Source organism: Coccinella septempunctata, chromosome 3 (assembly GCF_907165205.1).
Source record: "Coccinella septempunctata chromosome 3, icCocSept1.1, whole genome shotgun sequence".
NCBI lineage: Eukaryota > Metazoa > Arthropoda > Insecta > Coleoptera > Coccinellidae > Coccinella > Coccinella septempunctata.
In genome coordinates this window covers 13095535-13108354 of record NC_058191.1, presented here as the reverse complement: position 1 = coordinate 13108354, position 12820 = coordinate 13095535, and the positions used below count along the sequence as shown (strand labels likewise).

General features: G+C 33.6%; 1 protein-coding gene and 2 long non-coding RNA genes across 11 annotated transcripts in view; 2 read left to right on the top strand and 1 right to left on the bottom strand.

Moving 5' to 3' along the window:
• The window catches only part of LOC123309299 (protein tramtrack, beta isoform-like), a 54951-nt gene extending 52628 nt beyond the window's left edge, over positions 1-2323 (bottom strand). For 8 of the 9 annotated variants that reach the window (XM_044892339.1, XM_044892341.1, XM_044892340.1 and 5 more), the window contains exons 1-2: positions 1953-2323; positions 1421-1894 (exon numbers count right to left, since the gene is read on the bottom strand). In XM_044892339.1, coding sequence (XP_044748274.1) covers positions 1421-1894; positions 1953-2135 — 657 coding nt within the window. In that variant the 5' untranslated portion in view covers positions 2136-2323. Of the gene's footprint in view, positions 1-768; positions 967-1420; positions 1895-1952 lie in introns of those variants that run through there. The other variant, XM_044892347.1, reaches the window with a different exon arrangement.
• Positions 2324-5488: 3165 nt separating this feature from the next.
• LOC123310125 lies at positions 5489-6949 on the top strand. The gene is made up of 2 exons (XR_006537331.1): positions 5489-5760; positions 5819-6949. It is a non-coding gene; the product is annotated as an uncharacterized LOC123310125 (long non-coding RNA).
• A 2209-nt stretch (positions 6950-9158) lies between these two features.
• LOC123310124 lies at positions 9159-11461 on the top strand. Its single transcript, XR_006537330.1, has 3 exons — positions 9159-9216; positions 11180-11341; positions 11412-11461. It is a non-coding gene; the product is annotated as an uncharacterized LOC123310124 (long non-coding RNA).
• Positions 11462-12820: the final 1359 nt, after the last annotated feature.

Below are 12820 nucleotides of genomic sequence, written 5' to 3'. Positions count from 1 at the left end.
CGGTCATTCCTTATATTTCAAAATTCGATAACACGGAAACTATTCGCCGGAGCATAAGCATATTTGGTAGATACAATCGTCATACCGAAGTGATTAATCAAAAAAACATCTGCGATTCGCATAGGGATACAGGGGGGTGATTAGTCATCCCCTATATTTGAAAATTCCATTACACAGAAACTGTTAACTGGAGCAAAACCATCTCTTATATGTGGGATTATTAAATGGGTCTGATCAATCACAAAAAAAACAGCGACTCGCATAGGGATACAGGGGGTGATTAGTCATCCCCTATATTTGAAAATTCCATAACACAGAAACTGATCACCGGAACATAACCATCTCTTATATGTGGGATCGTTATACCAGTCTGATTAACCACACAAAAAATCAGCGACTCGCATAGGGATACAGGATGTGATTAGTCATCCCTTATATTTCAAAATTGGATAACACGAAAACTGCTCGCCAGAGCATAACCATATTTGGTCACCCCTTGTATCCCTATGCGATTCGCTGATTTTTTTTGTGGTTAATCATTTGGATATAACAATTATACATACCAAATATGGTTATGTTCCTACAAATATTTTTTGCTATAGTATATTCGATGATGAACACATTGGGTTCTCGAAAATTTTTCGAAGATCAATTCTTTGTATGTAGTTATTCACTGCGTCCAGGTGTTTACGTCGAACGGTCTGCTAGGTTCACACCGGTAGTTACCATAGCAATCATTGAAATAATTATATCTCAACTAAAGCCTACCTCAAATAAGTTGGTGCAAATGGGCATAACAAGATTGAAGTACTAGTCTTCTGTAATTAATACTTTGACATTGTAGCGTTCTAACTGTTGTCCTTTAGAATGTGTTTTCATCAGTACCAGAACAATGTCCAGTTTAATTTATCGAAGAATATAAGTGATTATTTATTGAAATAAATTGTCACAAAAGATGTGCTCTATCTGAAATGAACAGGATACATTTATGGTCATTCTCAAGAAGGTTAATAATTTTCTTACCATTTGAATTACATGCAAAGTTTCTTGTAAACATAACTGGCTCAAGTACACAAAATTTTTCATAATTTCTTGTGTTTTGAGTAGGTATACTTAAATTCATTATCATGGTTTCATAAGTACTCACCAATTTCAACAATATGCAATCTGATTTCTGACAAAAACACATCCAAAAGAGGATCAACCCTACGGATAGAAATTTCATTCAACCCATGATGTGAATCAAAAGAATGACAAACTCAAAAATAAATTCATTCAATATCAGGATAATACAAAATATAATTTGCATTAATATCATACAAAAGCTAAAATATAATGTATCCAAAGCTAGACTCTTTTTTTGCTGAATCATTTATATACAATTCATAAGCACTTTAAGTGTATCAAAGTGTAAACATACCTTTTTACAATCTGGACTTTTAGCAACTTTCCGTCTCTTAGGTATAATGCATTTCTCTCTATTTCTCCTCTTCCCAATTTGCTTTGCTTGTCTCCTTTCATAGTCTACCTTTGAATTAGGTTCTTCACCAAAAATTAATGTACTATTGGGAAATGAATTCTTTGAAACGGTAGATTCTTTTTCAGAAGCATTTGATGTACTACTCTGTGTTTGAACCTTATCTTTCGTTTTTCCATTATTCTGTGTGGAAAGATTTGTCTTTTTGTCAGAAAGAGATTCAAATTTTTTGTTCAATACACCATACAATCCCTTAATTTGAAGATCATTTGCTAACTTCAGAATACCTTCAATCTCAGAAGATAACAGTTTAACTTCACCCTTATAGACATAATCAATGATATATTGTATATATTCAAATCTCACATTCATCATGATTATTACTGGGTTATGACCTTGGTGAAGTTGAAAGAGTTCCTAGAAAAGTAAGGTCGAAATGAAATTATAATGTTCAGACAATTGATTCTTTACAAACCTTAAAATATTGGCTAGATGCTGACAGAATTAACTTATGGGCTCTGATGAATTTTCCTTCGCAGCTAAGTGTAACATCAACAAGATCCTCACTAGCTAAGTGTTCTAAAATATTATTTGCTATAATACTGTGGTGGCTATTCCATTTTAAGTTATATTTCTCTTCATCGACTGGTAGCTCCATTTGATGCGTTTACTAATTCAATTTGAGGTTAAATAATTGCAGACAGAACCGTCCAATCGCCTCTAATATTTTATTTTAATTAAATAATTTTTAATTCAAGTTATATCCCATGGAAGTAAATGGTAAAGGTGAAATGTAAAATATCCAAAACATATATATGTAAACAAGAGTCGCACCTCATCATAGACCATAGACCTAATAATACATGGACAGGCCTTCACGTGGTTTTCCCGTTCACCGCATCGAGGAATACCAACGAGAGAGAGGGAGGTGGTAGAAAAGAGAGATAACAGTAGTCCCTGGTAGTAAACGTCAAGCTGGGAGCTGGTAGAGAATAAATCAACGTTGCCGCTTCAACCAAGTTATCGAGTAAACTCGGGAATTCTACCAGCCCGCTGAACCTCCATGTTGCATTTTTGGGTGGTTGTCGGTAGATTTATAGACTTTCTATTAATTTGAAGCAATTTTTGTACTGAAAGAGAAGACAACAACAGAGGTTGTCTCTGACTGAAATCAACTTCGAAAATGTTATCAAATCAACTATATTTTTCTCGTACTTGAAACTTCCAAGTGTTGATAAAATAATAGATTCCTTATAAAAAAATACTACCTGAAAATTGTTTTTCTGATTTTAATTAATGTAAAAAACTTGAGAGTTGTGTAAAACAACACTATTATCTCATTCGCCAGAGTCTGATTTTATATACACTGAAATTACTCGTGATTTGGGAAGATAAAAGGACCCCTGCTTTGCGTTCTGGCTGCACAGAGAAAAATAAATCGTTAAAGTGAATTTTTTAAACATTTCACCTTCCTTGAGCAAGAACATGTGTGGTATAGAGAAAAGGGCAATACTTTTGAGTATGTTTATTGATACTTTCACAAATAATATGAAATTTACTGCCGGGGAAATATTTATATGATGATTAATCATTCACAATTTTTTTTTCGGCTCCTGTTTACTTTAGCGCCCACCTTGGATGTTTGTCTTCGATTTTTTCATCAATTTCAATGAATTCGAATGTTGGCATTAAGAGAACTCGATGAGTTAATGATTTCAGTTAGTTTATTCTGAAAAATGTGGGGAATTTTTCAATTTTCGATGAAATATAAATAATGGTTTTGAGGTTAGGTTAGGTTAGTTTAAGTTAGGACAGTGAAAAATCATATTTGTACATGAAAATGCCATTTTAAGATATTAATTAAACGAATAAACGATTGGATTTAGTTATTGAAGGGCTGAACAGGGAAAATATTACAGTTTGACTGATTTATACCGAATTTTCGCAATTTTCATAAGAACTTTGAAAAATCATATCTCCCAAACTACAAGTCTCCTAAGGTTGAGACATGTACCAATCGATTTTTCATACAAGACTTTATCTAAGAAAAAATCGACGTCAAAATCGGAGGTGGGCACTAATCTAAACTTTTACCTTTTTTTCAATTATTTTGATAGGTTCTCCATCAGGTGGTTTAGTTGCTCTTCTCTGGCACTCCTGGCAATAATATTTTACTGCTCCTGTTTCTTTATCGTGTGGCTTTCCAGTGTTAGATTTCTGTGACACTGATCAACATAAAATATTGAGTTTTTAGTTTGCCGATGTCACAGGGCTTACTGAATGATTTACATCTTTTCTCTTCCTAATATTGAATCCAGATTAGAGTTAAGTATTTTCTTCGGACATGCCTTGAAATAGAATGTGATGGTACATATGTAACTTCTTCGTTTAGAACAACATTCCTTATAATATTCAATAATATATCTACTATCTCGAAATTCAAGTCACCTCTCCAAATTCTTGCTGTGGCCTTATGAAATATAGAAAGTAGACTAGGTATATTCCTTGTAAATCTTTGTAAATCATGTCCTATATGTACATACATGAAATAACAAAGAAACTCCTTTATTGGTCTATTATTTCCAAAAATAAATCACTTTCGCTTTATTAGCATGTAGCAGTCGATTCTAAAAACCTAGATTTCTGCTGAATTGTTTGTGACGAGAATGAAATATCGATTGAAAACACAGTAGCTGTACAGTAAACAATAAACATATGATTTTGACATTTTCTACCATATGTCCATCTCTTTCTAACGTACTACTCGTGACCTCTCTCTCTCAGGGCCTGTCCATATCGTAGATAGAGGAAAGAGAAGATACCGCATTGCGCAGCTACGAAGGAGAGCTCTCTGTGTCCAACATCAACTTGTTTTTGTTTACGTTTACCCCAATCCGAATCTATCTTTTTCGGCATATTTTCCACAAATTAGACAATTTCCTGGCATGTCAACACCGAAAATCTTGATACTCAAGTCTTAAAACCCTCGAAACACTATTACATCGAACACAAATACGATAATAAACATTCAAATATTGGGGTAAACGTAAACAAACATGGAGTAGATGCACAGTAAATGTCAACAAAAACATAGAGATGTTGGACACACTTTTCTTGTTGTTTACGTTATCTTCCCCTTCCTCTATCTACGGTCCATATCAAAGATTATAGAGATCTCTATAATCTTTGGTCCATATTTTATTAGGTCTATGTCATAGACATAATACATGTAGGTTATCTATGAATACTAGGGTTGCGTTCACAAACTTACTCTGAGCATGCTCTGAGTAAGCTCTGATTACCCGAAGCGTTCACAAACGTACTTTCAAGGCGAATTTTGGCGCTGTAACCACAGCTTACTATAGGAGATTTTTAGCGTGTTACCCGTCTATCTACGGTGTTACCGGTTACTTGTGGTTATGTCACCTGAAGTTACCGTTGTATTTTAGCTTGAAACCGGTTACCGGAAGTGATCTGACGTCATATCCTACGTCACTAGTATTAACCGCAAATAACCCAGCTCAAGGAGATATAGGAAAGGAGGCGCAGGTCACAGGAGCGACTAGAAATGACTCGTTCCAGAATCGCATCTTTTCAATCTGTTAAGTCAATACCGTCCAATCAGAGCGTAGATCTACGTCTATCTACGAATCAGAGCAAAGTCTGCTCGCTCTCTTTCCTCCGAGATGTAATTCTGGAACTCTACTATTGAGCATTGAAATCCAACGTTGCCATGCCGTGCAAAATGTAAATCACAGAACACTAATATACAAGAAGTGAAAGAAGTGTATATTAGTGTTCTGTGAGTGAAAAGTCCTAAGTAATCTGTGGCAACACCAAATGTCATTTATATCAGAGACAAGAGAAAAGAGAGACTGCCGAATAGATAGGCAACACGGGGGACACGTTTTTGGAATTAGGTTAAGAATTTTTGGAATCCCGTCGGAAATGGCGCTAGTGTTTGGTGGCCAGTTCAAGAACTAGTGGATGTGGATGAAAGAAATCTGTAATCTATGACAGAACTCAGGTCAGCTGATTTCCGTCATTCCGTCGGAGTTTGTTTTGTTTAATGCAAATCGCGATTCAATGGTAGGTTGCGCCCTCTATAAACATTCGTTTTGTGACATCTACACAAGTAGGTCGAATCAGTGTAAACAGAAGGAAATTTGTGTAGATTCGTTATTTTTGTTCGCAAGAATGATGGCTAATAATGAAAATGGTGTATTCCTAAGCCTCAAGGAGATATTTCGGATCATTTCCTACTAGCAGAAATTTATTTGAAGGTGAGTAAATGCAAATTTATGAATGAAATATTCATTGACCAAACAATAAACATTTTAGGAGGAGCAGTCTTGGATGCCGGGCATATTATGATGTGTGGAAATTTGGGAAAGAGCAGCAGAGTCATTGAAATTTTTGGTGTATGTTTGCGAACATCGGCCTCTTCTCAGATCCTCACGAGATTAAGGGGAAAATTATAATCGATGAAGAATCAGCCATAGAATCAGCATTTACCTGTTCTTGTAAGGCCGGTTTAGGAGGGAGGTGCAAACATATTTCAGCAATTCTGGTTGTATAAATTCAATGTATTTGATGTCTGAATCAGGACTTACAATTTGACAATCATATATACATAATATAATTGTTAGTTTTTTTGCTGTTCCTTGTGTTTTTTGTTTCAGGACTGACCTTCTCAAACTTGAGAAAATTTCAAGCAATGACCTAAAATGCTGGTGGAAAAAGAAAAAAAAGAGACGAAATCCAAATATCAAGCTCTTCCACTTCTGGAAACGAATTGCTTAGAAGACAAAGCGTCCCCTGCACATCAACTATCATCACAGGATGAAGAAGATATAAGGAAATTTTTTATAAATAAGATGCCTTCATCCAGCATTGCATCTCACAAGAAAATAACTATAATCTCATTTGAACCTTTGAAACTATAATGATTTATTTTCAGAATGAAGAATTAGAAATGCAAAAAATTCTGATTCTCTGAAGAATTTCTATAAATTTGGCCCACAAATGAATTTCAAATGCCCTCAGTGTATTATCACATACAATGAATTGGCTTTGTTCAATTCTTTGAATGTATGTATGACAACTGAATACAATAAGGCTCTCCGGAAGCAAGAAAGAAAATTTCGAGTCACTGGTTCTCGATGCTATGATCTGTATAAGTATACCTATTCGAAAAATTAATGGGAAGAGAAATGTAGAACATATTTCTATCCCAAGCAATTTTTGAATGTTTATACCAGACATGGTATAAAATATGAACTATTGGCTCCAGAAATTTTCGAAAAGAAGACGGGGTTGTCAGTACTGAAGATGGGCCTAATAATATGCAGAAGCAAACCTTGGAAAACATTACATTCGTTCAAATAGTTGAGTTTCTGTGACATTTTAAATTAAAGAATTAAGTATGAATATGTTATGTTTTTTCATTAATTAAAGAATTATGTATGTATGTATATGTGTTTATACATATCTGTACCTATCCTGGAGATTTGAATTAATTCTTTGAAAACATTAGGAGTGTGGTAGTACTGGTAGCGATTTGAAAGCAATATAATTCAATTTAATAATGTAAATTATTATGTTTGGGAAAAAAATGAAAGTACACCATGTCCCTTTTGGCAAAACTATTGCACCCATAAACGCAACAAAACACTTTCGATTTCGACATTTTGACTAATTTATCATCCATCTTAATATACAAATATATAAACCAAAACAAAATAAATCACTGAATTCTCCAAACCAAGTGTTTACTGTTTGATTTATAAATGGACGATCTGAAAACCAAGCTAAACAACTTCTTCAACCTACTTCTGGAGTTTTAAATTTCCGCCACCAGGTGGCCTGAAGATGAACTTGAATCGCCAAAAAGTTAGAGTCAAAGATTATAGAGTTAACTCTATAATCTTTGGTTAGAGTCTATAATCTTTGGTTAGAGTTAGAGTGGTTAGAGTATTTCGAGATTTTTGTTTATTCCCCGAAAAAGAAATTGTTTGCTTTTGAACACATGGTGAGTTTTTGTATATATTTCTATTTCTATAATCAATTAAAATTATGTATTGCTTGATTTTACAAAATTGCGAAATGTTATTCATTTTTTGGATACCAAAATATAGAATATTTTTTCAGATCCCATGCCCAGAAGAAACAAGAAAGACTCAAATGGCTTTCAAGTCTGGATGGCTTTAAACAATAAATGCCACACAAAACTTGTAGGGACCAGGGATTCAAGTTTTTGAGAACTAGAAGTCTCAATCTAGGGGAACCTCCAATATGTTTGCTGCTTTTCGAACTCTTATTATTACATCATATAAAACTGCAATAATTTGATATTTGATTTCTAAATCTAACAAGAGTTATGAAAATGATGAGAATGGCATATTGTACCGCCATTTGGACATATTGCATCGATAACCCCTAAGTTGAAATTATTTTTAAAGTCGCATGTAACATTTTTCTGGTTTACATGTGAAGAACATGTGGACTTGGTTGTTCATGATTAATTGGAGTATGGTATGTATTTCTCTAATAATTGTAAGAAAGTATTACGATAATATACAATATGATATGACCCCATAGAAATAAAGCCTGAATCCATCAAATTCAGTTATTCATGTATATCAAAGTTCAGTTTTTGTGTTTAGTTTGGCCCATATTATTTATCCATTCAACCCTTTACAAGATCAGTTCCTTTATATAATGTATCCTGTACAATATTGTAATTATAGTTGTTATTGTCAAATATTTCTATTATATATTCATTTCGGTTAATTTTCTGTATATTTTTTCTATACAAATGTAATTTTCTAATATTTTCATGAATATATATTTATTTCAGTTGATTTTCTATTTTATTACACTATTTCATGATTCGTCTAAAAATCTATAATTACCAAGTTCGAAAAATACACTCCATCGACTCTCTCTACTCCTATCGTTCTTTTAATCGAATCTTTCCCACTAAACTCGATAAAAAGAACAATAGGAGTAGAGAGAGGCGACGGAGTGTATTTTTCGAACTTGGTAAATATTATTTCAAAAACGAGGCCGTTATTTGAATTTCCCGCGCAAATTTTTTCGGATTAGTTTCTCCAGTAGCCAAGGGGGGCGCCACTAAACGTGTCGCCCATGAATAACACTGAATTGACTACTCTCCTCTTTCCCTTTCTCTATGATTTATATGCCGCCATATTTGGTTGTGGAAGTAGATATTGAATGGCGGGAATTTTGAATTTACAGGCGTACTATACCTATATCATTGAACTCTATGGGAACTGGAATGGCTTCGTAGGTAGCAAAATTCGTCGGAAATTGTGACCGAGAGAGAGGGAAGATGTAGAGCCATTGAACTCTATGGGAACTGGAATGGCATCGTAGGTAGCAAAATTCGTCGAAAATTGTGACCGAGAGAGAGGGAAGAAGTAGAGCAACCTTTCTCTCTCTAGCGTGTTTTTGTTTACACTATTATAACCACAGAACACTAATATAATATAATTATAACCTAAATTTAAATGTCATTTTCGTAGATAAATTTTAAATTACATTGTTTAATGTCTTTTTGTCAGTATTTTAGTAAAAATCATGGTGAAAAATTGTTTAGAAGCCATATACTTCCGATTTACATTCCTAAGAAACTCGAAAAATGTCTATATATCAAGTCAAGTTAGCTGTTGAACAGAATTTCTTGTGCTTTTTCAAAGCTTAAATATAGTTTTTTGGTGAGTGTTTTTTGAGTCTATGTGTTTCCCAGAGTGACAAAAGTGGTTTTTGCAGTAACAAAAAACATTTTGAATAAGAAGAATTTCATAACAACAATGGTCCAGTATTGTGTTGGAAACGGATGCCATAATGCAGGGGACATAAATATAATATAATATTTTTTCTGTGAAGTGTTGGTATCACATAAACCAATCCATCCTGAACAGTTTTACAGAAGTGAGAATCCACAAAAGGAGAGAAGCAGTAAATAATTAGGAATTATGCCTTATGTTTTTCATTTTTTTAGGTTCCCTCTCTGAAAACCTTTTACTTTACAACTTTGGACCAAAGCTACAGGAAGGAAAAATTGGTATCCGTAGAAATACATTTGCAGAAAAAAATTTGCAGTCCCCCACAGGAAACATTTCTTGGCAGTTTGTCAAGGAATTAGAAAAAGTTCAAATGGAGGAAGGTCTAAGGTTGGCTAATTCCCTCTCATCTCAGCATATCAATTATAAAAAAAGAATTATGAATGTCAGATTAGCTACTCAAACAATGAGTAATGGGGTAGCAGATGCTATGGAATTTCTTGATAACAAATGTAAGAACTTACAATTCGAAGATAGTGCCGCTACCGTTGAATTCATTAGAAAAATTGATAGTGTTTGACATTCTTAATTCTAGAAATCTGTTCCAGAGAGGGTTTAAAGCTCCAATTAGATCTTCTTCCCTGAGGTATGTTGAGGAAATTTTCAGTGAAACTATAGAATATTTGTAATCATTGGAAATTGATGATACCAACATTCTTTTTCGCTATCGAAAGACATTCGCTTTAGGATTTATTTCGACCATGAAGAGTGCACTAGGGCTAGTGTAGAATGTTCCATCGATCAAAATTAATGAATGATGAACTTCAGGGGGATCCTCTACTATTCGTCAGAAAATGACTAAATTAATTTTATTCAATAATTGTTAAGCAAATGTAACATTTTTGTCCCAATTATGTTAAATATAAATATTTCAGCAATTTTGTTCTTTACTTTTTGATATGATTCCTTTTATATATTGAACTATTTGGAATATTTAAAATCTCTCGCACTGACACCAGAGACGACTGTCTCTGCTCCAGAGACAACTCTGTCTTTGCTGAGACTGCTTTTCATATGATTCCAAAGCTTTATCCGAGGCTTTTCAGAAGATCATTTCCTATATTCTTGCCTCAAGATTATAATTAATATTTATATTCAAATTACTCTAAAGCTTCTATTTTATTAATTCATCAAGGGTGATTATTAAAAATTTCGTTCCCGAAATTCAGGAAATTATGATTAACATCATAAATCACTAAAAAAAGTGCAAAATTTTTAGAAATTTCGATTAGAATGACAAACTAATGATGAATTATTTTTAGTACGAACCGACTCGTTGAAAGATTTGAACAATTTGGGAAATAGAGAAAGAAGTGAATTTTTCCAATCAGTATCAAACCTTCAAATATTTTCAGTTCGAATAGTTCATTCTTTCATTCCCGCACATTGAAATGTTTACGTTGCTAATAGCAACGGCGTGCGAGAGAGAAAGGTTGCTCTACATCTTCCCTTTCACTCTTCCTCATTTTGCCTGTATCGCGATGCCATTCCAGTTCCCATAGAGTTCGATGTGTAGAGCAACCTTTCTCTCTCTAGCGTGTTTTTGTTTACACTATTATAACCTAAATTTAAATGTCATTTTCGTAGATACATTTTAAATTACATTGTTTAATGTCTTTTTGTCAGTATTTTAGTAAAAATCATGGTGAAAACTTGTTTAGAAGCCATATACTTCCGATTTACACTCCTAAGAAACTCGAAAAATGTCTAAATATCAAGTCAAGTTAGCTGTTGAACAGAATTTCTTGTGCTTTTTCAAAGCTTAAATATAGTTTTTTGGTGAGTGTATTTTAAGTCTATGTGTTCCCCAGAGTGACAAAAGTGGTTTTTCCAGTAACAAAAAATATTTTGAATAAGAAGAATTTCATAACAACAATGGTCCAGTATTGTGTTGGAAACGGATGCCATAATACAGGGGATATAAATATAATATAATATTTTTTCTGTGAAGTGTTGGTATCACATAAACCAATCCATCCTGAACAGTTTTACAGAAGTGAGAATCCACAAAAGGAGAGAAGCAGTAAATAATTAGAAATTATGCCTTATGTTTTTCATTTTTTTAGGTTCCCTCTCCGAAAACCTTTTACTTTACAATTTTGGACCAAAGCTACAGGAAGGAAAAATTGGTATCCGTAGAAATACATTTGCAGAAAAAAATTTGCAGTCCCCCACAGGAAACATTTCTTGGCAGTTTGTCAAGGAATTAGAAAAAGTTAAAATGGAGGAAGGTCTAAGGTTGGCTAATTCCCTCTCATCTCAGCATATCAATTATAAAAATAGAATTATGAATGTCAGATTAGCTACTCAAACAATGAGTAATGGGGTAGCAGATGCTATGGAATTTCTTGATAACAAATGTAAGAACTTACAATTCGAAGATAGTGCTGCTACCGTTGAATTGATAGAGTGTTTGACATTCTTAATTCTAGAAATCTGTTCCGGAGAGGGTTTAAAGCTCAATTAGATCTTTTTCCCTGAGGTATGTTGAGGAAATTTTCAGTGAAACTATAGAATATTTAGAATCATTGGAAATTGATGATACCAACATTCTTTTTCACTATCGAAAGACATTCGCTTTAGGATTTATTTCGACCATGAAGAGTGCACTAGGGCTAGTGTAGAATGTTCCATCAATCAAAATTAATGAATGATGAACTTCATGGGGATCCTCTACTAGTCGTCAGAAAATGACTAAATTAATTTTATTTAATAATTGTTAAGCAAATGTAACATTTTTGTCCCAATTATGTTAAATAAAAATATTTCAGCAATTTTGTTCTTTACTTTTTGATATGATTCCTTTTATATATTGAACTATTTGGAATATTTAAAATCTCTCGCACTGACACCAGAGACGACTCTGTCTTTGCTGACACTGCTTTTCATATGATTCCAAAGCTTTATCCGAGGCTTTTCAGAAGATCATTTCCTATACTCTTGCCTCAAGATCATAATTAATATTTATATTCAAATTACTCTAAAGCTTCTATTTTATTAATTCATCAAGGCTGCAAGGGTGATTATTAAAAATTTCGTTCCCGAAATTCAGGAAATTATGATTAACATCATAAATCACTAAAAAAAGTGCAAAATTTCGATTAGAATGACAAACTAATGATTAATTATTTTCAGTACGAACCGACTCGTTGAAAGATTTGAACAATTTCAAAGCAGTCAGCTGACTATAACTTCTATGTTTTTACGACTGTCAAGATAAGATTTTCACTCAGATGATGGTCAACTATTCAGGATTCATAATCCGTAAAAAACTTTTCTTGAACCCCTTGCAGACTACCCTTTTTCGACCCTTTTCCGTATAAAACACCGAATTTGCCCTAGGAAGCGCGCAGTCAGCTGACTATAACTTCTATGTTTTTACGACTGTCAAGATGAGATTTTCACTCAGATGAAGGTGGACTATTCAGGATTCATAATCCGTAAAAAACTTTTCTTGCACCCCTTGCAGACTACC